The sequence below is a fragment of the Misgurnus anguillicaudatus genome, chromosome 25, assembly GCF_027580225.2.
Source record: "Misgurnus anguillicaudatus chromosome 25, ASM2758022v2, whole genome shotgun sequence".
Classification (NCBI taxonomy): domain Eukaryota; kingdom Metazoa; phylum Chordata; class Actinopteri; order Cypriniformes; family Cobitidae; genus Misgurnus; species Misgurnus anguillicaudatus.
The window spans coordinates 26,006,126-26,033,457 of NC_073361.2; the positions used below are offsets into that span (position 1 = coordinate 26,006,126).

The following is a 27,332-nucleotide window of genomic DNA, read 5'->3' on the forward strand; positions in this document are numbered from 1 at the left end:
GTGATCGCAGGGTGTTTGTTAAAGGGATAGTTCACCCAAAAATTTTAATTCTGTCATCCTTTACTCACTCTCATGGTATTACAAACCTTTATAAACGTATTTGTTCTGATGAACACGACTGATGATGTTTGCAACCAAACCGTTCGTGGACCCCATCCACCTCCATAGTATTCTTTTTCCCTACTATGGAAGCAAATTTGGTCCACAAACGGTTTGGTTACAAACATTTCTTAAAATATCTTCCTTTGTGTTTATCAGAACAAAGAAATTGATGCGGATTTGTAACAACATGAGAATGAGTAAATGACAGAATTACTATCCCTTTAAGATGGACATACAGCAAATGTGTGATGACAAAAACTTAAAAAAAAAACTATAAACATTATAAACAACATTGTTGGAGATACATGAAATTTTATAAGACAAAGGGGCGGTTTCCTGGACAGGGTTTAGATTAATCCAGGACTAGGCCTTAGTTATATTAAGTAGGGCTGTCAAAAGATTAATCGCGATTAATCGCATATGAAATAAAAGTTTGTGTTTGGATAACATATTTGCGTGTGCATTGTGTGTAATTATTATTTATATATAAACACACACATACATTTAAGAAACATGTTATTCATGTATATATATTTTTAAATTTATATATAAAATAAAATATATCAAAATCTAAATAAAAAAATGAAGAGTTTCGTTGCATAACAAGATAAATCCACTTTTTACATTTTTGTCAAAACATGTTTATTATTATGTTATCATGTTATTATTTTGTTTTATGGTGCTACTTAGCTGTATTTTTTAAGTTATGAAGGTTAAATCAAAACAAACCAACTGCAGTTGCATTGAAATTAATTGGAATGCACAACCAAAAAAACGAGATTTCTGAACAATTAAAAAAATGGTGGTTATCTCGTTTTGCAACCAAACTCTTCAAATATAAATATATATATATATATACTAGTGCTGGGCAAAGATTAATCGCATACAAAATAAAAGTGATTTTTGGCATAATATATGAGTATGTGCTGTGTGTAATTATTATGTATAAATAAATACACACACATTCATGTATGTATTTAAGAAACATTTACATGTTTATATATATATTTATTTCTATTTTTATATATTCTATATTAAAAATAAATTTTAAAAATTATATACAAGTAAAACAATTCTGAAATGAATATATGAATGTGTGTGTGGTTAAATATACACAATAATTAGACACAGTACACGCACATATATTATGCAAAAAAAATCACTCCCATTCTGCACGCGACCAATCGCGACTAATCTTTGCCCAGCACTAACATATACATATAAATGTTTCTTAAATACATGCATGTGTGTGTATTTATATATACAAAATAATTACATACAGTGCACAAACATATATTATGCAAAAACAAACTTTTATTTTGTATGCGATTGATCGCGATTAATCCTTTGACAGCCCTAATATTAAGACATTTAAAAAGTTTTTACAATACTGGTGTGCATCTTGAGACAAAACAATGTCACTGATATATGTTACGATACGTCAGTGCAAGTTGTTTATAAAATAAGGCATCTCAAACATGCATTTTAGTCTGGGACTAGGATAAGCCCTGTCTGGGAAACCGCCCCATAAAGTATGAATTTATTGCAGTTTAGTGAATCTCACAACATGTTTAATAGAAATGTATATTTTGCATTGTTAAATTATCTTTCATTTTTAAAATTTGTATTAGTGATGAGTTGGTGTAACTTAGCTTAACTTATTTCAACTTTATTTTATAAGTTACAGCGACTTATAATTCCAAGTTGAGTATAAATAAAAATGTAAGTGAAATTTTCTTTTACAATCTAGTGATGATAAAAACCGTACCAAGGCTGTGAAGAGTAGTCAACAGGTTTGGGTACCTATAAAAACAGAGGTGAGATGTAGGGAATAAATAAGAAATTAGAGCGCACACACACACACAGGGTTTTGTTTTTCAACCTGATTTTCATACAGTATATTTAACTTGCTGTTCAAGTCTTGGACAATACGGTTCATTTAGCGGTGAACCTGCCCCACTTAACATATCTTTTTACAACCACAAGTCATTTGCTAAATGCACTCATGAAGATATTTTTCCCAGTATCAGATGTACATAATTATGTTTGTCAATCATCTTGCACTTAATGACAATGTGATGATAAGCTATTCACACAACAAATGAGCATTACAGAACAGATACATTACCCACAATGCATCTGACATTCAAAAAAGCACTTGCCGCAAGGCTAACCATGCCTATGTTTGCACAAATAATAATTTTTGCAACACAATATAATCTGGAACTTGTACTCACACATGGGCAAGGCTTCACTGCGTCGCTTGGAAAGAAGCCAATGTCTTTCGTTGCCAGGACTTTACCCTGAAACCATGGCAGATAATTACATTACTTTCAGCTGGGCAACCTCTTCTCAATAATTCACTAACAATTAGTACTTAACACGACGCGGCGCAAATTTACAGCAGGAGTTCATCAGCGCTGAAAAAGTCTTGTGAGAATAATAGAGTATCGGCAGAAACGTTTTGTTGGAAAGATAATAATAATGCTAGCAGCTCTTCTTTTTTTATGTTAAACAGTTTAGACAGATGTCTGTTGGTGAAAGCAATGCCAAATGCATGTTTGGGGTTTTTACTGAAGCAATGCAAGAGAAAATTCAATGAGTTTATGTCTCTATTTGCATACTATGCATACAACTGCATTCCCCAACTAAGTGCACAATACTGAAGAAAAACTAAATGCGATATACGATTTGAAATATGATAGAAGTTCTTTCTGGGAAAAGAAAGCATCACTCTCTCTGGTCTGCAACAAAGTATTAAAATCATTCAGTTATTGCAAACCATTGTGACATGCATATCTGTCATATTTTGATTGTTTTAATATATTTTGCCAAATTCAAAAAATTTTAATTAAATTAAATTAAAAGCAATACCGTAAATAAACGAAAAAATCAATACAGCTCATAAAACAACATTCCCTCCCATCTTTCTTTGCCTCCTCCTAAGACGACTTTCTGAGAGATGCCGAAACGTCATTTCTGTCTCATCTACCTCTTCCTTGAACAAATTTGATTTGTAAATGGATCCTTAAGCAGCCCCCCTCCTCCCGATGCATTTAGTGTATTGACATTTTATCAGCCCTCTTGGATGGTGCGCCGCTATTGGTTGATGCTAGGATAAGGGCCTAATAATGATTAAACTCATAACCCTGTTAGATCAAACAGATGGCAGCCAAAGGCCCAAATGAAATTAAAGTGAGTGATTGCGTTTGTCTAGGCACCAGAGCGGCAATAATTGTCTCCGGGGTTACCACGGCTACACGAGCCCCGGCCGTCCCATGCTCCGTCCGGAGCTGCCGCGGGACGCTGGATATTAGGTGGTCTCAGGTGACGCGGACGGTGTAATTTTGCATGAGTTCAAATTAGATAAATCAAACAACTTCAGGGTGCTCGGTACAGCTTGCGGCGGACGGTGATCCAACGACGAAGATTAATGCTTTAAAACAGAGCTATAAGGAAGCTTTCTGGACAGCTGGACGTCTCGGATGGAGAGGGACGTTGAGACAAGCCACTGCGTGCCGGGCTCTGCCAGTTCTCTGCCTCTCTGGACAACCATTGGCTGGTTTCCTTATTGGCACAGCGTGTAAATTGTCAGAGCCGGAGGAGCGGTTGTCAAGATGGACTGCTTGGGCTTTTGTGTGCCCTCTCGGAGAAACGTTTTATTACTCAAAGGTTGTTGTTTCATAAGTAAAGAAACATAACAGAGTTCTCAGTTGTTTCATTTAAAGTGTTAGAACTTTACAATGCTTTCTCCTAAAATACAAGATAAATGACAGTCATTTAAACGGAGTGCATGCATTTACATATTATTTGTGACCTTATCTGTGAAAGTAAAAGTCTCATAATCTATTTACGATTTGGAGCAAAAATACTTTAGCTGTGTTTTCACAAATGTATTTTGGTGGACTGGTGATGCAGTAAGTCTTTCTGACAGTGCCAAACATGTTACCACATGCATAAAGCAATCATTAATCTAAATCTGTCTTTTTCTTTTGTGTGGGTTTGTCAAGGTACCAAATATAACCTAACACCTCTTTTCAAACAGCATAAAAAATAAAAGCGGCTGTCAAGCGCGTGTCGGCTCCTGGGCGTTGCGTCTGAATTGTTTTTGTATGGCCACGCAACCTTATTCACCCAACTCGTATCAATAGCTTTCTTGTGTTTACAAAAGGTTGGATTAGTTAGCCTTTCACAGCCAGTCACGCTCTGCATAGCGTAACAAAACAGATGCATTGAACACAAACACAAGATCTATTTAATTATCAGCTAGTTGGATGATATGAAGTGCTGCGGGTCTACGATGAGGGTAAAACGATCTCACCTTCCACCAGCAGCTGCGCACGTTAGCCTCGATCAGCTCGATGACGTCGCCAACCTGGATGTTGAGTGGCGGGCCACACGGAGGGAGGGGCACCCCATAATAATTCCGGATGACCAACATTTTGGGCAAACCTGAAGGAAAAACAGAGTATAAAAATGATGCATAAGCGCTTGTGTGTGTGTACCTATCGCTCCACTGACCGTGAGCGAGCATGTTGAACTTTGACAGAGTATCATTACTCCGTGTTGTGACACTTCGTCACATAAAGAACAGGTTTGTGTGCGTCTGTAATCGTAAATCATATGGTATGCAAGCAGATTCGCATTAATCCATCACATAGATGACAGCATGCTTGGGTTTTGTCTTGAAGATATTTGTGTGGAGGTATAAGATGTGTTTGCTAAGGCAAGCATCGCTTTTGCTCATACTTCAAGAAAGATTTGTCTTGTTTTTTTTTTCAAAAGCTACACTAGACCCACTTTAGCAACCATATATGTAGCAACTATCTGGCAACCACCCAGAACACCCGGTATCATGGTATCTTAGCAGTGATGCTATAGGTAAAGAAAACCTACATTTGCTTTAGAGATGTTCGAATCTTATATAATTGTATTTTCCTCACTTGTAAATTGTTTTCGTTGTCATTGTACTAAATGGCAAAAAGTTTTCCACTTTATTTCTCTAAACCCCTTATTGTGTTCACTGTCTCTAGCTTTCTTTGACACAAGTATCACAAAAACAAAGAATGTGTATGGAAAAAGCCATCTGATCATTAGCTCTGCTGTGGGGATATACCCTTAAAAATATGGGTGCTATAAAGGTTCTTCACAGTGATGTCATAGAAGAACCATTTTTGGTTCCCCAAAGAATCATTCAGTCAAAAGTTCTTTAACTCATTCCCGGCCAGCCTCTTTTTAAAAAGTTGCCCGCCAGCATTCTTTGCGATTTTCACAAAAAATTCACAAAATGCTTTCTAGGAAAATTTTCTTCTAAAAATATATATACCGTATTTTTCGAACTATAAGCCGTGTTTTTTTCATAACTTGGCTGGTGCTGCGTCTTATATTCAGGTGCGCCTTGAAAGTCAGTATGAATTAATTTTGACAGTTATGAGGCAAGAGACATCATTACCGTCTACAGCCGCGAGAGTCCGCTATATGCTGCTTCTCTATTTATGTAATTCAATTGATTTATTGATGCGGAATGACGAGTATGTGAACTTTACGCTAGTTGGCTTGTTCGGGTAATTTAGCCTACAGATCTTACCTGGAAAGTTGAATGCTATGGTTTATCGTTAAATAACTGATAATATTACTTTAACGTACAGACATCTATTCAGCATGCTGTTCTGTCTGTTATTGTTTAGTTAAATAACTTGCCTTTCCAGATTAAATGTCAGTTCTTCAGCTTGGATTTTGTGAAATAATTTTCTAAATAAACGCTTCGTATAGTTCACTGTGACTTATACATGTTATTTCGTCTTAACTCTTTCCCTGCCATTGACGAGATATCTCGTCAATTAAGAGAAAACGCTTCCCCGCCAATGACAAGATTTTCCGTCTTTCCACAATACCGCTATTATCCACCAGGTGGCACCAGGTCCGCAACTTTTTAAACCCGGAAGTATTGCCCTATAGCAAGCAGCTGCAGGTCCGTGTCTGTTTTAAAGATCGCTCTGAATGGGATCTCTATGAAAAGTCCTTCACAAAAATGGAATTATCTCTGCTTTTTGCTCAAAATGTGGTGTTTTTGCAGAAACCTACCCATATTCAAAAGCTGATTACAAAAGAACCACTGAAGGTAGGAAGAAACTTTTTTTTTTTTTAAAGCAGAGGGTCTGTTCTTTCATTTGGTATATTGTATGTTTATATATTCAAAGAAGAACATTTTCTGGAAGGCATTAAACTTTGGTGAAAATCATGAAAAACGCTGGCGCTGGCTGGCAACTTTTTTAAAAAATGCTGGCGGTGAAAGAGTTAATGAGGCTTTTTTGAATGATGTGGCTTATACTCCGGTGCGGCTAATAGTCCGGAAAATACGGTACATGCAAATATATCAAATAAATGAAAAGACCCTCTGTTTTCGAACAAACAATAAAAAAATACTTTTCATCCTATCTATATTTTTTCTCTGCTTATAAACTCTTAAATATGGGTATTTTTCTTAAAAAATACAATTTATTTAGCAAAAAGCTGAAATAATTGCATTTTTGTGAAGGAATTTTGTTTCAGAACGATTATCAAAACATACACAGAGTTTAAAATTAGTAAATACTTTTTTTGCTTCAGTTTTTTATAAATTGGATAAGTTTCGACATCTAGTGGATGGTGGTATTACAGATTAACATAAAAACTCATCAGGAACACGTTTTTCTTTATGCAAATGTTTTCTCTTAATTAACAAGATAACTCCTCAATGGCGGGGAAAGAGTTAAAGTCCCTATGAACCAGAAGTCACAACCGACTTGAGAAAAATAGTGTGCGTGCCTTGTGTATCTCACTGTGCTTTGATTGGATATAGAAAAGTAGGCGTTTCATTCAGACAGAGACTTGGAGGTGGCAAAGTTACCGGATGCTCCCGCCATAGCTGTTTAACTGACATCATCAGAGAATGTTCGTCACAAGAGGACGAAAGTCCATTTTCAGATTTTGAATGAAATTTATGAGGGCACATGAATAAAAAAAAATGGCCCCCACAAAAATATTGTTTATAATAAACACTGCAATATTACATAAAAAAATAAGAATTGTCCGTTTGATTTCGTTGGGACTTTAAAGATACATTTATTTAGTCTAAAGAACCTTTTACGCAAACAAAAAGATTTAATAGATGTTACTATGCAAAATCCACTTATACAAGCTGTTTAGACGTGTGTGTTGGCAGTGTGTGAACACAACCACCCTACAATTGTGGATTTAATCCCCATTAAACCAAAGCAGTTTCATTAGACGTGCCGTTTTTATTCTCTTATCAATGTGAGGTCACATTGATAAAGCCCCACCCACTTACAGTGCTCCCACCCAAATAGGGGCATTTTGGACATGCTATAATAAATTATCTGTGGGGTATTTTGAGCTATAGGTTCACAGACACATTCTGGGCACACCCTAGACTTTACATGTTGTAAAAAGGCCATAATAGGTGCCCTTTAAGGTTCCTATAGGAACATACAGTCAAGCTCAAAATTATTCATCCCCTTTGTAACCAAAGATCTTCCTTCAGGGCAATGATCCAAAACAAATATCAAAACTAACACAAAAATGAGTCACTGAGCACAAAATAAAGCTTTAGCCATGACAATCCCAGTCCTCTGACCTGAACCCTAATGAAAATGAGTACGATGAACTGAAGAGAAGAAGCACCAACATGGAGCTGGAATCTAAAGGATCTGGAGAGATTCTGCATGAAAGAATGGTCTCTAAACTCTTGTCAGGTGTTCTCCAAACTCATCAGGCATTATAGGTGAAGACTCAGAGCTGTTCTCTTGGGAAAAGGAGGTTGCAAAAAGAATTGAATAAAAGGGTATGATTAATTGTGAGCAGTGTGTATTAGAGAAAAATATTTCTCTAATAATGAGATTTTCCCCCATTTTAAAATCATTCTTCTCCAATGAAAGGCTGGATTTTTGTAGATTTTTAAAAGTAAAGATCAAAATCATTAACGATGCAGATTTATTTTCACAGCCTTCTTTGGTCATATTTACAAAGGGTATGAATAATTTTGAGCTTGACTGTATATTTTTAAAACTCTTTCTTTAATTAGTACTAAGAGGCATTTTTCCATACGTGTAATTGGACCTAAAAGGTCTCTCGCTACAGGGTGGGCAGACAGTTGTTTGGACGCTCCAGTGAACTATGAGAATGAGCATGTTTGTGTGTACGGGTTTAGTGTCGAAGCTGGTTTGCTGAAGGGTCAATAGCGAAGGTCTCAGCTGGTTGCTGCAGCTCTATATATTCTGCTGTTCTGATGATGAGAGACGGGTGCAGGCTCTCTTAACGCAACCAGCTGTGGCTAAAGCCTTCCAGTCCAGCGGATCAACCAGACCCCGGGCAGACCAACCCAGCTGGCTGTCTTTGAAGATGCTTTAAAGGGTAGTGCGAGCATGCGTCTCTCTGTGGGGATGCTGCTTTCTCACACGCTATTCCAAAGACCCTTGTGCACAAGGGCAAAGAGTCAGCACCAATAAGCACTACAAGGATTTTCTTTACTGAAACAGGCTATGAAAGGGATCCTGAGAGGGCTGATAGTTAACAGACATCTCTCAGGACAGCAGGCTGTAGTTTCTGCAATGTCAAAAAGCTCAGCATAATTCCACATGAAATTAAACCTTAACGGTTTCATGTTGTAAGAAAAAAGTGGGCATGCATGCTCAAACACACATTGCAAGGGAGTTCTGGGCAGTTGCTAGGGTTTTGCTAGGGTGTGCTTGGTGGTTGCTAGGATATTGCTAGGATGTTCTTGGCAGTTGCTAGGGTATTGCTAAGGTGTTTTGGGTTTGCTAGGATGTGATTGGTGGTTGCTAGGATATTATTGGGGTGTTCTGGGTGGTTGCTAGGGTATTGCTATGGTGTTTTGGGTTTGCTAGGGGTGTTGCTGGGATGTTCTTGGCAGTTGTTAGGGCAGGGGTGTCAAACATACGGCCCGCGGGCCGCATACGGCCCACAAAGGTGTCCAATCCGGCCCGCATGATGATTTATTAAATATGAAATACATATTTTAAAAACCCTTTCAGGCGGGTGTCTAGTTCGTTTTCAATATGAGAGACTTGCGGAAAGCAGCAAAACGCGGAACATAGACTTAACACGGTGCCCAAAAATCTTGCTGTTGTATTGTTACTGCTCCGCTAAAGATCCACTTATTCCGCTGGTCCACTTCGTGTTTTCCCGACCGCTCCGCAGCATCTCTGTGTCCACTCTCTGCCTGGGCGAGGACGGCGGTTTCCGAAGTTCGTTGCATTAACACGTAGATTAATTACATTAAATCAGTTGTTAAACAACAGAATTAGTAATTTGGAAGTTTGTTTATGTATTTCTTCCGGTAATGATTTGCTGTCAGTGTTTTAAAAGTGCTAACAAGTGCTAGCAAGCAAATAACAACAAAATAGCCACATTCTTGTTAGCGTTGCAATGCATGTCTGGTCGATTTGATGTTCCCGATCAGATCTAAGTTAATATAAACACTAAATTTGCTGTTGTTGGCACACTTTGTAGACAACAAATACAAAAAACACCAATGCCTTCACAAAATAACTACAGAGAAGGGAAAGAGAGGCTGCTAAAGGCAGTTCAACATTGCAAACATGGATTCAAAGCTCCATCAAGCCAGCAGGTAAATCATTTTGAATATTTAGCAGATTGTCACACTTTAATTCTTGTTATTATATTTCCCATTATAATCACATGCTAGTAATATAACACATCATAATATTTTATTAAAACCATAATAATAGTACCAACCCCTTTAGTGCCCTTTTTGGTTTGGGCCACTGCCCCATCTAGCATTTTCATTTTCTAAATGACTGTTCTCATTACAAAGAAAAGTGAATGGTTTATAAATAATTTTGGCATTAAGGAATAATGCAAAAGAAGTTAAATTAAGGCTTTTCAACCTAAGGCCAGTGGATTTTGTACAGATGTAAATTTGTGTGTATAATATGTACAGTATGAGTGTGACTTATGAAATGTAGTTTTCGCAGAGCTGTGTGTTTCTCTAGTTTTCTTGCTGAACAAACAAATTAATTGGTTTGTTTAGTTAATATTAACACAATTATCAGCACACTAAAGTTTAAAAAAAATATCCGGCCATCACATCATGGCGTTATTTACCATCCGGCCCTCAGCCTAAAATGAGTTTGACACCCCTGTGTTAGGGTATTGCTAGGTTGTTTTGGGGATTTCTAGGGTGTCCTGGGTGGTCGTTAGAGTGTTTTGGGTTTGCTAGAGTGTTTTGGGAATTGTTAGGGTGTTCTGGGTGGTCGCTAGGGTGTTTTAGGTTTGCTAGAGTATTGCTAGGGTGTTTTGGGATTGCTAGGGTGTTCTGGGTGGTTGCTAGGGAATTGCTAGAGTGTTTTTGGGATTCCTATGGTGTCCTGGGTGGTCGCTATGGTGTTTTGGGTTTGCTTGGGTGTTTTGGGGATTGCTAGGGTGTTCTGGGTGGTTGCTAGGGAATTGCTAGGGTGTTTTTGGAATTGCTACGGTGTTCTGGGTGGTTGTTAGGGAATTGCTAGGGTGTTTTTGGGATTGCTACGGTGTCCTGGGTGGTCGCTAGGGTGTTTTGAGGATTGCTAGGATGTTCTGGGTGGTTGCTAGGGTATTGCTTGGGTGTTTTGGGGATTGCTATGGTGTCCTGGGTGGTCGCTAGGGTGTTTTGGGTTTGCTAGGGTGTATTGGGGATTGCTAAGGTGTCATGGGTGGTTGCTAGGGTGTTTTGGGTTTGCTAGGGTGTTTTGGGATTGCAAGGGTGTTCTGGGTGGTTGCTAGAGTGTTTGGGGGATTGCTGGAGAGTCCTGGGTGGTCGCTAGGGTATTTTGGGTTTGCTAGAGTGTTTTGGGTGGTTGCTAGGGAATTGCTAGGGTGTTCTGGGTGGTCGCTAGGGTATTGCTAGGGTGTTTTGGGTTTGCTAGGGGTGTTGCTATGATGTTCTTGGCAGTGGCGGGTGTATTGCTGTGGTGTTTTGGAATTGCTAGGGGGTTCTGGTTGGTTGCAAGGGTGTTTTGGGGATTGCTAGGGTGTCCTGGGTGGTCGCTAGGGTGTTATGGGTTTGCTAGGGTGTTTTGGGATTGCTAGGGTGTTCTGAGTGGTTGCTAGGCTATAGCTAGGGTGTTCTTCTAGGAGGTCGCTAGGGTGTTCTGTAGCCAAGATACAATATAAGCCTGGATTTTTTTCTTAGATGAAAATCAAGTAAAATTTTGCTTGTAAAAGTAACAAGATCTTTACAAGCTTCTTTTCAATAAACCGCACAATTTGAAGCACTTTCACGTCTGTAAAAAACCTGTGCCACTAATAAAACCTTTTCGCTGACAGATGTGAACGTTTATCTTTTCCAGAAAGGCGGTTTCTGATGAAGACAAATCTACTGGCACAGAACAGGCAGGAAGGAACAACTTTAATTCAAACAGAGACGGTCCCTTGGCAGCAAACACTACACAGAGACCTTCTCTCACCATAACTTTAATGAATCTACCGACCCCAATATTGTGTGGGATCAGGGGGCTTTCTCTGAGCTCTGCAAAGACAGGCCAGCTTAATAGAGACATAATGAACTCAGGTGAGCCTGACTGAATGCGTTGTGATGGGGGCGAAAAAACAGTGCATTTATTTCAAATATTCATGAAGCTATTAAAAGGAACGATGAGGATGGCATTGCTCCATCAGCACGCAGACGTTACATCACTCTGATAACTGAACCGCTTTCCTTTATTACCTTTTGGGTAATGATCAACCCATCAACAACCCTGTTTATATATAATTACATATACAATGTCGTACACTGTGACGTAAATGTATTTTGTTAGGTTTAGAAATTGGCAACCAGTTCTTAAACAGAGATTAAATAAAAACAATAAAATACTGTTTCTTGTTGTAGCAATTGTAAAAACAATACAAAAAATTTCAAATATCTCTTATTCCTAAGAGGCTTTATTTTAAGATTTCTGTGGCAAACTGTTTCTGTACAAACATTATAAAGTGTTAGTTTAGCAAAGGTTTAGTCAGATTAAAATGCTCCATGCTGTTCACCAGAACATGAGGTACATTTAGTTCACAAATAGGTGAGGAGGTACATAAAAGATAAAAAGCGCTTTAAAACACGAAAACTCTGAACATAAGACATGAACCTTCAATCGTCCATGCAAATGTTTTAGACTCCGGGTCAGAAATGCTCACACTTGATCACACCGCCCCCATAATGCCATGAAGTGCTTCAAATGCATACACAAAACACAACCATACACAAAATGGGTTAAGTATTTTGCACCTTAGGGTTATGTAAGATATACAGTAGGATTTGGACCCACCTCTGCTTGCAAAAATAAACAATGAAGCTACAGGGGTTGAATGTCTTTGTATACTGTATTTTCCAGCTCTTATCAGATTCAGATCTGACTCTAAGCTTTAGTTACGTGCAGGTGCTTGCCTTACCAGCAAATATCAACACTACAACTCTTATCTTGGCCAGAAACATGCATTTTGGCTCGAATTGAAAGAAGTACTTCATATACAAGACTGTGCAAGCAGGTTTCGTAAGCACGACCACTAACGAAACCCAAGTGAACTGTGGATGACTGTGTGGTAGTACAGGTTTAAAGGTAGAGTACAGTAAAATCATTAAACCACCACTTCAATAAGAGGTATTTTATAACTATTATGATTTTCTAATGTCATATTAGTGTGTATGTGGATTTGCCACTTACCTGCATCTCCTCCACTTCTGGGTGTTTTCCCAATCTGTAATGAAAGTAAATAAATCACATGATTCATACTGACACTAAACACAAACACTGCAATGCATTAATGGTCCGAGTAAAGAAAATAAAGTAAACTTTGTGCATAAGCACATTTTATATTTGCATACAAAAATGCATACATTTTCTTATGCATGCATGCATGCATGCATAAAGATGCAGCATTTTACTCAAACAGCCAGAATTTAGCAAACTGCATGTCAGTACCTTTAAAGCTTGTTTTGGCTATGCCTTTGTGTTTGAAGCAGTGAAAGAATAACATGCATAATGGATATTTTATGCATACTTATCTACAAAGCTAAAAACGAATAATCTCAGAACGTTTGACCAACAACTACATAAAAGAGCAACTTTATGAATAATTCTGCAGCAACTTAAAGTGCATTGTAAAACAAAGTATTTTAAATGGTTTGAAAACAAAGTCTTCCAGAGAAAAACAAACATTACAGACTCACTGGAAAGTCCTAAAAAAAAATATATATATATATATATATAAAATCTAAACAGAAACCTCACCTGTGGTCCGAAAGAGTTGGAATCTGCAAGGATGTTGAAGACAGGCATGGTTAGAGTGAATCTGACATTTGGACAAACACACTGTGCAGAAGCTGTCATTAAAGTGTGTGGAACACGTTGTGCTGTACACTTTTACGATTTGTTTTGCTACACTGCAGGTACCTGACAGCTGCCTGAGCTAAATTGACTCGAGGGGCCGGACTAAACAGAAGTATGCACCCGGAGTCGGCCTCATTGGCTCCCGGGGGAGAGGCCGAGCCTGTACTTGGAGTGTACACTGTGAACTTTGTCCTGTTGCACTAGCGTACGGCTCGAAGGCTATTAACGCATAAACAATCCAGGCGTATATGCAGGCGTGCACATAGAGATAGACAGGTACCTTCTGAACAAAACAAACAACAGGGCTAGACAAAAACACGCCCAGTGCGATGATTGATCTTTTCATACCAGATTCGATTTTAGTTTTTGTAAATTCCCAGTGAAAATAAAACAACACTGTTTTTGCTATAAATGGTTATGTTTGTGGAAATCTGAAGGTCTTGCATTTAAATGTTTATTGAAAAATACTACACATTAACTGTTATACTGATTTTTTGAGGAGAAGAATTGAGAAGCTCAGATGCAAAATCTCTAAACGCCACCACGGACTAAAATTATATAATGATATTAACCGAAAGCTCTTGGTACGTATTATACGTTCATTAAATAATTTCGCTTCAAATTCGCTTAATACTTGCTTTAGGACATTCAGAAATCCTGTATGTATCCATTAACTCTTTCCCCACCAGCATTTAAAAAAAATCCATAAAATGCCTTTAAAAAAAAATCTTCTTTAAATATATAAACATACAATATATCAAATGAAAGAACAGATCGCTTAAAAAAACATTTTATCCTACCTTTATTTGTTCTCTCTCTCTTTTGTTATCACCTCTCAAATACGGGTAGGTTTCTTCAAAAATACCAAGTTTTGAGCAAAAAGCCAAGATAATTGCGTTTTTGTGAAGGACTTTTGATAGAGATCAGATTCAGAGCGATCCTCAAAAAATACACGGAGTTTGAATTGTTTGCCCTAAGGGGATACTTCCGGGCAGTGTTGGGGGTAACGTATTACAAGTAACGTGCACTACTTAACTCTTTCGCCGCCATTGACGAGATATCTCGTCAATCAAGAGAAAACACTTCCCTGCCAATGACGAGTATTTCTGTCTTTCCGAAACACAGCTATTATCCACCAGGTGGCGCCCTTCCGCAACTTTTTAAACCCGGAAGTATTGCCCTATGGCAAGCGGCTGCATGTCCGTGTCTGTTTTAAAGATCGCTCTGAATGAGATCTCTATGAAAAGTCCGTCACAAAAATTGAATTATCTCTGCTTTTTGCTCAAAATGTGGTGTTTTTGCAGAAACCTACTCATGTTCAAAAGCTGATTACAAAAGAACTACTGAAGGTAGGATGAAACATTTTTTTTTAAAGCAGAGGGTCTGTTCTTTCATTTGGTATATTGTATGTTTATATATTTAAAGAAGAACATTTTCTGTAAGACATTAAACTTTTGTGAAATTCATGAAAAACGCTGGCTGGCAACTTTTTTTTTAAATGCTGGCGGCGAAAGATTTAATTACATTACTTTTCTGAAGTAATGAGTAAAGTGACGCATTACTTTTTAAAGGCGGTGTGCACAATGTTTAAAAGCCAATGTTGATATTTGAAATCACCTAAACAAACACGCCTCTACCCCAATAGAATCTGGACCTTCTTTTGATAGACCCGCCCCACACATACGCAACCCCGGCAAGGATGTCGGTTAGTAGACACGGCCCTTACTGCTGATTGGCTACAAGTGTGTTTTGGTAATCGGCCCGACTCCCTTTTCCAAAGCGTTTTTCAAACATTGTGCACTCCGCCTTTAAATGTACACAAAAATATTTGAGTTACTTTCTAAAAAAAGTAATGCAAGTTACTTTTTTAGTTTAATTAATTTGATTAAAAAATTATGTACATTTTGAGTCAGAAACTGAGATAGCAGGTCAGAGCTTGACATTTTTGTGATGAATATGCAATTTCTGAATGCAGAACTTTTCAGTCATAAAAACACCTGCATGGAGAAACAAGCCTCAGCCAAAAAAGTAATGCAAAAGTAACTAAAAAGTAACGTAAGCATTACTTTCCATGAAAAGTAACTAAGTAACGCAATTATTTACTTTTTTGGGGAGTAATTTAATATTGTAATGCATTACTTTTAAAAGTAACTTTCCCCCAACACTGCTTCCAGGTGCCACCTGGTGGATAATAGCGGAAATACAGATTGCCGGAAAAACTAGTCATTGGCAGGGAAGCGTTTTCTCTAAATTGATGAGTTAACTTTTAACTCATCATGGTAGGGAAAGAGTTAAGAGTCTTATTAAAAATACTAATTTACAAGAAAACATGTCAGACGCACTTAGAGGGTTTTGCAAGGGCCACGGGACACACTGAAATTTGACCGACGGAAATTCTGCAGGCACTTTTCCATACAGGTCTGACAATGCGATCCGTTCAGACAAAACTCAGCTGTGCTTAAGGAGAGGAGGCAGAAATTTTTACACCGGCCCTGAATAATGTCCAGAACAATAAGAACTGCCACTGCTGGCAGGCGCGCACACACACACATTTATCATGGGCTTCGGGAGCCAGCCGAGCCTGTTGTCTGTCATCGCGCTTATCTATGTGGCCGGGGCTGCTATTAGGAACCTCTGCATGCTGACAGGTTTTATTGGCCTGTCTGATACAGTACGGTGTAGGTCAATCATTAGCGTGTAGCGAGTAAGACATCACATAACGCTGAAACATGAGCCAGGTGACTCGGAGCACTACAATGCAGCTTTGTAAACATCATGGATGTAAATAGAAACTGCTGAAAAGAGCTGAATGTGTTGGACTTAAGCTCACCGGCACTGCTTTTGACACAGTTGTCCACCCTGCCGAGACACTCCTTATGGGCACCAGCACCACATTTAGAGCAGCGGTAGCCTTGATAGAAGACCCCTCTGTAAGAGAAAGAGAAAGAGAGAGATTTGTTTTGTTCCACTACTTTAAGTAATAGTTCACCCCATTAGCCCATATTTAACTCACTTTCAAGCCATCCTGGGTGTATATGACTTTTTTCTTTTCAGCTTTATATTTGCATTGGATAGTGCCCCATTTTTAAAGCTACAAAAAGTTCATCCATCCATCAAAAACTAATCCATAAAGTTCTTAAATGTCTGAATATAAAATATTCCTTACAAAAGCCCTTCACCTTTTGATCATTTTGATAAATGGATGCACTTTATGGAGCTTTAAAAATTGGGCACTATCCAATAGCATATACTGCAATGCTGAAAAGCAGCAGGATATTGCAGGTTCATCTGAAAGAAGAGAATCATATACACCTACAGTACGATGACTTAAAGAGGAGTAAAATATGGGCAAATGTTCAGGGGACACTTCACAAGACTTTTCAAAAATGTAAAATAAATCTCACATATGTGAAGTTTTAGCTCGAAATACCATATAGATAATTTATTATAACATGTTAAAATTGCCACTTTGCCATTTTTGGGTGTGTCCTTTAAAATGCAAATGAGATGATCTCTGCACTAAATGGCAGTGCCATGGTTGAATAGTGCAGATTAAGGGGCGGTATTATCCCCTTCTGACATCACAAGGGGCGCCAAATTTCAATTACCTATTCTCTCACATGCTTGCAGAGAATGGTTTACCAAAATTAAGTTACTGGGTTGTTCTTTTCATAGAACAGGGTTCTCACACCTAAGTTAACTTCAAATTCAAGGACCTTTCAAGGACTTTCCAGGTCCTTCAAATTCAAGGACTAAATGTGGGGACACATTTCAAGTGAGAGCAAGGTTACATTGTGTTACCTTTTAAAATACATTGTTACAGTTCCCTTTCGAGGGAACTCGCGCTGCGTCACTGCGGTGACACTTTGGGAACGCCTCCAGGGGTAAGTGCGTCTGAATGTGTATATCAAATTCAACCAATGGAGAGGCTTAACAACAAAGACAGGGTGACGCGGGAGCCAGGAAGTATATCGCTATCTGAAATATTGCCAAAGACGGCGTTACAGGGACGCAGGAAGTATAGCAAGGGAGACGCAGCGTCTCGTTCCCTTCTCAGCGAATAACAGTTACATAACACGAGAAGTTTTCATGTGTCAAACACAACTATGCAAAAAAGCATTTTGGTATGATACAACATTCGCATACAGAAGATAAGATAAGCTTTTAAAGTGAAAAGTTTAGCACGTGTGATTAAAAAGTCTCGAATTTTTATGATATTATCCTACACTACACAGGGAATAATATGGATTTTTTTTCCAGAAAACTTCTTGCATAAAATAGATTTAAGCACTTTTAATGACCTGTATCTATGTATGTATATTTTCAAAAACTTCCCAGGGCTTTGAGTCCCCCCCCCCCCAGATTCACAAACTTTCAAGGATTTCAAGGACCACAATTGTAGCTCTTAAACATGGAAAAAGTCAGATTTTAATGATTTAAGAATCAGTGACTATTACAAGCCCCAAGCCTTTTCGAATCATCACTCGACTACTGCATAACCCTCTTTACGTCTTTATCTGCTCTATGATATATACTGTAAAAAACAGCTGCAGGCAATCTTTTCTATTACACAACATTAGAGCGGGGGAACCTGTGATGTTTCTTTAGCCACGCCCACATCTGACATAACTGCTCTTATTAGCCGACAGCTATGTCGGTCATCTGCCAACAAAATCCTTTCATCGCTGAAGTGACTATACGCTTGATCTGCCTCCATCTTGTGCTGTTCCCTCTCACTTAACTTCTCCAGATGCAATATCGATCTCATTAAGGTGCATTGTGGGTATACCGTGTCATTTGACCCAGCCCGTAGCGTGAGCTCACCTCAGCAGCATTTTGCACGAGCTGCAGGATGTGGTCGTCTCAAAGGTGTGCATGCGGAACTCGTGGAAATTACTTTTCCCACTCTCTGGACAGATGTTCGATCTGGAGTGAGAAAGAGAGAGAGAGAGAGAGAGCAGAGCGTAAAAACGAGATGATAACCATAAATTTTAAACACAACTGCTTATGATGTTATACAATGACAAAGATATAATTCCTATCAACGAGCGTTTTTCAATAAGCTATTCGATTTTAAGTCTCGCATATCTGATGCAGGGCAAGATTAGGTGTAGTGAAACAGTGCCTTAGCAAGCACCACTAAGTACAGCATTAGTGAGACAGAAATCATGATGTTGTCTATAGCCTTATTACTCTTTTATAATCCTATCTTCCTCTCTCGCCCGCTTTCAAATTATCCTAAGCAGCGAGTGCCCTGATAATGAAGATATTAACAAATGACAGACGGATGAGAGAGCTTTCTGTGCGTGTAAGAGCACCGATATCCAACCAGCTTTCAGATGGAGACTGATATGATGACACATGACATTGAGCACAGACTCACCGCTGATCTCTAGAATTAATGAGCCTTCAAATAATTCTGTTAAAAACATGTATCTAATTCATCAGCCCCCTGTCGTCTTTAGTGAACTAGAGATTTATACCCCTCCTCATTCAATTCATGTTATAGTTATGTTATATTTGGATACAGTATGTGTGACATGTAGGTCATTAGTAGGATGGTTTTTGTGTGTTGCCATTTTATCTTTTACATCACACTCCTAGTAGTTTATTAATTTTGTCATTCATGAATTATAAATATATTCTCTCTCGTTCTCTTCTCCCTCCTGTTTTTTTACATGGTATTTTTGGCGGTACCTCAAGATTTACTTGAATTTGATAAACCACAAAAAAGCAAAACAGATATTTAAGACCCATTAAAAATAGTGGTAACATGCAAAAAAGGACCCAGGCAACACTCATACTGAGAAAATGTATACATTGCTTTGTAATGCATTTGGATAAAATCATTTGCCAAATGTGTCAATGTGTCTCCATTATTAGTACACTAGTGTGTATGAATCTAATGGGGCCATAGACCGTAAAAAAGATGGACGAAGCCTGTTCGCTCTTTTCCATTGGTGAAAAGTGAAGCCGTCAGTGTCGTAAAGCCGCGAAATCAAGACCCCGCCCTCGCAGAATGGGCATATTACACGATATCACAGCTGTCAATCATGACTTGACACCACCGTTTTTAAATCATTAAATAACTAACTAAGAACAAATTTATTTTAAAAACAAACATTTGAATTTACATAAACTATGGCAAAAAGTTCAGAAAAAAGATAATTGAAGTGTAATGAAATTTTTTTGTTGGTCTCAAGTTCCATACATTGAATAACACGGGGAGGCAGGTTTTATGGCCTATACTGGGACCAGTCACTGGGGGGCAATCGAGACGTTTTGGCTTCACTTTTCAGGGCTTGTGCGGCACGCTTGAATGGGACATACACAAAGTCAATGCAAAGACGCAATCAAACACGTCCTCGCGTGGGGCGATGCGAGTGACGCGATATTGCCAGCGCGTTTGCCGCGAAAACACGCGCTATTTGCCTCAAACGCGTCTTCGCCCAAGTTGGAAATAGTCAAATTCGCATTACACGAAGTTAAATCCCGCAAGTAATCTAGAGCTAGTAACGCGATGCCCCGCGTTTGGTGTGTACGTAGCATTAGGGGGTGGAATACACACTTCTAAATTTTTGTAACCACACACGTCAATTTTTGAACACGTAGGTCGCGCATGCACATAAAGTAGAATGTAGTGCTGTACGTAGCCCATATCTTTTTTTCTCTAATGGATCGCCCAACGACAACCAACCATTTCCTTTAACTTTAAATTATTAAAACTTCATATATATATGCCGCTATTTTGTTGTCCTATGATTTTGCGGTTTTCGCTTGTTTTTATTAATGTAAAGCTGCTTTGAACAATTAAAGAGTCAGTAAGATGCCCATTTTAGGCTTTCTATCACTGCTTGTAAGTCTCGGACAACAGGTTTAAATGCATGCAAGGTCAAAAAACTGTCATTTTCTTAAAATATTAATTTAATATTACCCCATTTCTCAGAGATCCCCAAACGATTCGTGGGAAGCCGTTCAACGACTCACTCTGCCTAAACCACACATTTCAGTAGCCTACTCTGCTCTGATTGGTCAACTGACACAGTCTCCGCACAGACCAACAATAGTGCAATATGCATTGACCTAGTGCTAACATGATTTACTGAGAAAACATTAGCGACATCAATACACATCATTCATCATTAATCCAAGCAATAAAAACGACGACAGACACTAACATTTTACAATCATTTAAGCATGTATGTAAGCTAACAGGGCCATAGCAAAACCTTAAGTGCAGCATGCGTTAGCCCCTTGCTAACATGACTCTCTGACAGTATATTAAGAGTTTAAACACAGACATCAATACACATCATTCATCATTAGTCCAAGTTATAAAAACGACGACAGACTAACATTTTTACACTCATTTAAGCAGGTAACATTATGTGCGTACGACATTTACAAAAAACCTAACAATACTCCGTGTAGGGCTGCACACTTAATTAATAATCATAATTGTCGATTATTTGCCTTGATGTTGCGATTATTATTGCCGATTAATAGACTTTACATTGAAGATTTGTAATGTTTCTGTGAAGCAGATGCATGGTAACTCTAAACATCCAGAACTAAATAATATAATGTAAATAACAAATAATTATGGGAGTTATGTTGCTTGTAAAAATCTTATCAAATACATAATCTCTGATTCGCCACTGTATTTGGTGCCCAAACATACTGCTGAATTGAGCACAAAAGGACAGCTGTACTTGAAGCTTTTGCCGATTATATAATCGTTTCACTCGTAATTGTAATCCCAATTATTTTTCGATATTTTGTGCAGCCCTAACTCCGGCCTTAAGCAGTTTTTCTCCTATAACCTCTTAGTGAACTTGGTTTAAGGGTGCAGATTTTGGCAACCAACCAAACAAGAAGAAAACAAAACAATAACAACCAGACCTGGAACATTCTGTCAGTCTGCAAAACTGAACCGACAACTTTATGAAAAGAATGTAAATTCTTCCAGTCACATTACTGTACTTTGCACCGCTCCAAAACAGCTTGGCTAAGTAAGTAAGTAAGTCTGCCCTCATTAATGTTTGTTATGTAGCAAAAATAAACACAAATGCTTCTTAAATATTGAATCAGGGCCAAGAGATACAGTACTGCTGTCACAGCTCAATCATTGCTGTCAAGATACTGTAGACTTCGGACTGCTCAAGTGAATCCTGAACCAACCAGAAAAACAAGAAGGGGTGGTGTGGACCTTTGATGCACATGAGTGCAAACACTTACAGGGCCATGCCGAACTGCTCCAGCCACTTCTTCTTTACCTCCTTGGTTTTGAAGAAGAACTCAAAACCGTTTTGACCCTGGTTGTGCGTGAGGTAGAATCCATGAGACCACTAAAAAGAGAGAGAGAAGATTATTCATGTTACACATAAAACGCTTTGTAGATCACATGGCGTGGTGCACTTTTTATGCAACTTAAGCTGTCATTGCTAAATACTGCAGGGACATGGTCATATGTGAGCAAGCTTTAGATTTTTCAATCTATTTGCAGCCATTATTTTTATGATGAACAGACCAAAACTGGATTCATATTGTTGATATACTTTAAAAAAAAAAAAATACTACATATGAACATAAATATGTGACATTGGACCTTAAAAACAGTCTTGAGTAGCACAGGTATATTTGTAGCAATAGCCAACAATACAATGCATGGGTCCAAATGATCGATTTTTCTATTATTACAAAAATCATTAGGATATTAAGTAAAGATCATGTTTCATCTATATATTTTGTAAATTCCAACCATAAATATATTTAAAAAAAATATTTATCATTAGTAATGTGTGTTATTAAAGGATAAAGTCCATAAAAAAAAAAAACATTAACTCACCACCAATTCATTCAAAATGTTGATGTCTTTCTTTGTTCAGTCGAGAAGAAATTATGTTTTATGAGGAAAACATTCCATGATTTTTCTAATTTTAATGGACTTTAATGGACCCCAACACTTAACAGTTTAAATGCAGTTTAAAATTGTAGTTTCAAATGACTCTAAACGATCCCAAACGAGACATAAGTGTCTTATCTAGCGAAACCATTGTCATTTTTGGCAAGAAAATAAAAAATATGCACTTTGAAACCACAACTTCTCGTCTATCTCTGGTCCTGTGATGCGCCAGTACAACCTCACGTAATTGCGTAATGACCTCGAAAGGTCATGTGTTACATATATGAAACCCACATTTGCAGAATATTTTAAACAATAAACTGACACAAAGACATTAATTAGTATCATTCCACATACAACAATATCGCAACGATCCTCTTTCTCCACACTTGTAAACACTGGGGCGTAGTTTCAATACGTCATCCGTGACCTCTTGACGTGATGACGTATTACGTGAGGTCGTGCAGGTGCATCACAGGACCGGAGAAAGATGAGAAGTTGTGATTTAAAATTTGTTTATTTTTCTTGCCAAAAATGACAATTGTTTCGCTAGATAAGACCCTTATGCCTTGTTTGGGATCGTTTAGAGTCCTTTAAAGCTGCAATTTTAAACTGCATTAAAACTGTTAAGTGTTGGGGTCCATTAAAGTCCATTAAAATGAGAAAAATCCTGGAATGTTTTCCTCAAAAAAACATAATTTCTTCTCGACTGAACAAAAAAAGACATCAACATTTTGGATGACATGGTGGTGAGTAAATTATCAGTTGTTGTTTTTTTTTTTAGAAAATTGACTAATCATTTAAAGGGGCACTACACTTTTTAAATTGAGATTTATTCATCATCTAAATAAATAAGCTTTCTATTGATGTATGGTTTGATAGAATAGGACAATGTTTAGCCGAGATACAGAATATATTTCAAAATCTGGAACCTGAGGGTGAAAAAAATCAAAATATTGAGAAAATCGCATTTAAAGCTGTCCAAATTATGTCCTTAAAGGGACACTCGCGTAATAATCAAGGACTTTGCTGCCGTAACATGGCTGCAGGAGGCGCAATGATATTACGCAGACCTTAAAATAGACCTGGAGATCAGCTGAATGGATTCCAAAATGTTAAAAATCAAATAAGCATATTTAAAAAAAAAAAAAAAAGTGAAGTGAAGTAAAGTGAACTTTAAATGCGATTTTCTCAATATTTGGATTTCTTGCACCCTCAGGTTCCAGGTTTTCAAATATATTCTGTATCTTGGCCAAACATTGTCCTATTCTAACAAACCATACATCAATATAAAGCTTATTTATTTGGATGATGTATAAGACAAAATGTAAAAAATGGCTCTTATGACCCAGGGTCACATATATTTCATGCATTATAAACTGATACAAAGCTTGCAACACTTTTGGCAGAAAAGTTCATTAAAGAGATTTAGTTTGGTAAAAAGGCAAAGGTTTTTGCATGCATGTCACCATCAATAAGTGCGTGTTGAGAACCGTTGCTAGGCAGTGCTAGGTGGTTGCTAAGGTGTTTAGAAAATCTGTGTCAAATATGTTCTATACATTAAATTCTTCTGCACCTCTTCCAATGGAAGTGTAGGGAAGTGTTCCTATTTTATCACCTCTCTATGGGTTTGTTTAAAATGCTAACACATTATAAACAGTTGGGATAGTGTTCCTGTAGCTCAGTGGTAGAGCAAAAAAGTCTGTCAGTTTGATCCCAGGACACACACACACAATCTAATGAAATGTATTACAAGATATGCATTGTAAGTTGCTTTGAATAAAAGTGTCTGCCAAATGCATAAATGTGACGTTTAAACGATAGTGACCTAAGCAAAGCACACAAAAACCTGCATGTATAAAACTGAAATAAACCTCTCTCTCTCACACACACACAATATTAACTGAATTATCTAACAAATAATTGTTCCGGCACGACACCATGTAATGCATTATCACAACCGACATCATGTTTTCTCATTTAGCTGTGCCTGGTGTGCGCTGCGTTTGTTAGCAGTCGCTTGACGGTTTTTAATAGGAAACACCATCTGTGCGATAGCAAGCCGGTAACCGGTTACGACAGTAGCATAACCGCCCTTGGCTTTGGACCGCCGATCTTTTACGCAATTAGGAGAATGGATGCAGACCACTTTCGGTTCTCTCTGTCTGAGGTCGGGTTGTTGGTGATTTTGAACGAGTGGAGGTCAATGACCTCCTTCATTTCGTAGTTGTCCCCCCGTCGTTTGCATACGATCACGGCAGCGTCGAACAGGAAGAGGTGCCTGCGGTAGATGGAAAGCAGAGATCAAGGAATGCTTGCGGGTGACACCTTCATAACCCTCAGGCTTTAGTAAACGTCAATCTCACCTGTCCTGTTTGGCTCGTTTGTCGACTGTAGATACTCGCACTTCGCTGTCACCTTTCGGTCTCCCGTAGTTACGCAGAGACTGATTCTGCAGAACACAGGTGCAAACTCAATACATATGCTGTACTTTATTATTTTTAGGAATCAGGATTTCAATAAAAAAAGAGTTGCTGCAAAAGTTGATCCTGAAAAATCAGTGCTCTGATTTTAAATATATCTGATAGTTATATAATTTTAATGCTTTAATGCATAAAATAGTTTTGTTAGTGTAGCTAGCTCATTTTTCAAAAGATAACATGACTAAAAATACTTGTAGCTGTGTAAAGTTTCAAAGCAACTTTTTTCCAACGTTATGCATGTTATGTATGCAATTCAGCTCACAAGGTTTTCTATTGATTTCTGGTACTGGTCGATATCCCGCAGAGTTTCAATGTCTCTCTTCACCTCATTGACATACTGGGCCAGATCCTGCAAAAATCCAAAAAATAAATAAAAACATGGTAACATTCTGCATGTGAAGAATTTGAGCCGAATGTGTAAACAAGGAAATATTTCTTCATTGCGTGCTAATAATAACCCTATATCTCCAGATTCCTTATTGACAGTGTTGTCCCATGTGATGTTTTCGAGGGACTTGTTTCCTTCTAAAAGCGTAAAATAAGATTTACCGTCTGAAAGGGACAGGTTATTCGACGAATCTCATGCCGAACACACTCCCGCGAGTGGAGTTTAGCGACTCGTTCATCATGGCATATTTGGAATAATCAGAGAGTGGGGGGTTCGATCATTCAGGGGAGCATTTGAGGAGGTTAACCACGTTAGCCCGATATCCCAATCAATGCTAAGTGGCTAATTTATCCAAATGAAATCATCACAGCCCACTGTGCAATCTGCACAATCTTCTCAGCTTGATTTGCCTCAATTAGCGGTCGGTTACCTGTCAAGACGTATACACTCTGCCATCTTGATCATTCGAGTCGAGAGAGCAGCGCAGATTTTTAAAGAATGCTGGGCTTTAGAAAAACGATTAGAAAGTTGCCACATGCCTTTAAAAGAGCAAAATAAACAGCTAATGAAATTTGAGGTTGTAATTTCTAATTGAACAGGGCACAAAACGACTTGCAATGCAATACTTTTTTTGAATACTATGAATTCAGACATACTATTCGCTTCGTCTACTGCTCTTCGGCTACTCTATAGTATGAAAGTATGTGATTTCAAACGCAGCATATGAGAACGAGGTCTACCATGAAGACAGAGGACAACATTTCAGACACGTTTGTTCACTTTCCCACTGGGAAAACCAAGAACAGACCAGCATGAATTTCTATGCTGGATCCTGCTAAACTTTAACTCTTTGCCCACCATTGACGAATTCTCTTCACGTTATAGAAAACATTTAAGGAGTTTTCATGGTTATTCATAATACCGTGTTTATCCACTAGATGGTTACAGAATTTACACTTACCAAATTTATAAAAAAACTGAAGCATAAATTGTTTTATTAATTTTACACTCGCTCTGAATCTGATGCACAAAAATGCAATTATTTCAGCTTTTTGCTAAACTTTTTTTTTTTAGAAAAAAATCCCATATTTAAGACCTTAAAGAAAAAAATATAGATGGAATGAAAAGTTTTTTTTCTGTTTTGTTTGTTTGTTTATTGTTTGTTTGAAAGGAGAGGGTCTGTTCTCTAATTTGATATATTTATATAATTTTGATATAATTATATAATAATTTGTTTGTATGTTCATATATTTTTAGAAGAGAATTTTCCTGGAAGGCATTTTGTAAAACTTTTGTGAAAATAACAAAAAATGCTGTCAGGGAATGAGTTAGAGAAAAGTCATCCTTCCCAATGACGAGTTTTTACGGCAAACCATATTTCCGCTATTATCCAGTAGGTGCCGCTCTTGCACAACTTATAAAACATTGACACATCCACTAACTTAAAAACAGTAAAACATCTGTGTATGTTTTGATCATCGTTCAGAATCTTTAACAAAAGTCCTTTACAAAAATGCAGTTATCTCAGGTTTTTCCTCAAAATTTTGAATTTTTTGAAAAAACCTACCCAGATTTGAGAGGTGATAAAACAAGTGAAATGTTTTTGTTTGTTTGTTTGTTCTTTCATTTGGCATTAAATTTTGTGAAAATCTAAAAAAAAATGCTGGCGCTGACTGGCAACTTTTTTTTTTAAACGCTGCACTTTAAAAATGGCTGGGTTACTTTTGACCCATAATGGGTAAATATTGGACAGAATACATGCTGGGTTAAAAATAACCCAAATGTTGGGTTGTTGTTATGCAACCATGGATTACAATAACCCAACAGTTGGGTTAAAACAACCAAGTATTGGGTAAATTTTAAGCCAGTGGTGTGTTCTGTCCAATATTTACCCATTATGGGTCAAAAATAACCCAGCCATTTTTAGAGTGTGGTGGGGAAAGAGTTAATGCTGGTTTGCTGTTGGTCTAAAGTCTAGAATATAGCCTGTTTTTTATGTGTAGGTGAACGTATGCGCGCGGTCGAACGCACACAGCCTTGCAAAGAATAGAGTTAGT

The 27,332-nt window shown here is 37.8% G+C and overlaps 2 protein-coding genes across 4 annotated transcripts in view; one reads left to right on the plus strand and one right to left on the minus strand.

Moving 5' to 3' along the window:
• The window catches only part of ntng1a (netrin g1a), a 193,549-nt gene extending 181,291 nt beyond the window's left edge, over window positions 1-12,258 (plus strand). The window contains exon 7 of the mRNA XM_073864243.1: window positions 11,469-12,258. Coding sequence (XP_073720344.1) covers window positions 11,469-11,590 — 122 coding nt within the window. The 3' untranslated portion in view covers window positions 11,591-12,258. The remainder of the gene's footprint in view (window positions 1-11,468) is intronic.
• LOC129426552 (guanine nucleotide exchange factor VAV3) overlaps window positions 1-27,332 on the minus strand; it is a 96,437-nt gene that overhangs the window by 17,275 nt on the left and 51,830 nt on the right. For all 3 annotated transcript variants that reach the window (XM_073864239.1, XM_073864241.1, XM_073864240.1), the window contains exons 12-22: window positions 25,150-25,236; window positions 24,771-24,856; window positions 24,547-24,685; window positions 21,738-21,841; window positions 18,324-18,425; window positions 16,330-16,427; window positions 13,401-13,423; window positions 12,834-12,867; window positions 4,424-4,554; window positions 2,340-2,405; window positions 1,871-1,905 (exon numbers count right to left, since the gene is read on the minus strand). In XM_073864239.1, the coding sequence (XP_073720340.1) occupies window positions 1,871-1,905; window positions 2,340-2,405; window positions 4,424-4,554; window positions 12,834-12,867; window positions 13,401-13,423; window positions 16,330-16,427; window positions 18,324-18,425; window positions 21,738-21,841; window positions 24,547-24,685; window positions 24,771-24,856; window positions 25,150-25,236 (905 nt within the window). The remainder of the gene's footprint in view (window positions 1-1,870; window positions 1,906-2,339; window positions 2,406-4,423; window positions 4,555-12,833; window positions 12,868-13,400; window positions 13,424-16,329; window positions 16,428-18,323; window positions 18,426-21,737; window positions 21,842-24,546; window positions 24,686-24,770; window positions 24,857-25,149; window positions 25,237-27,332) is intronic.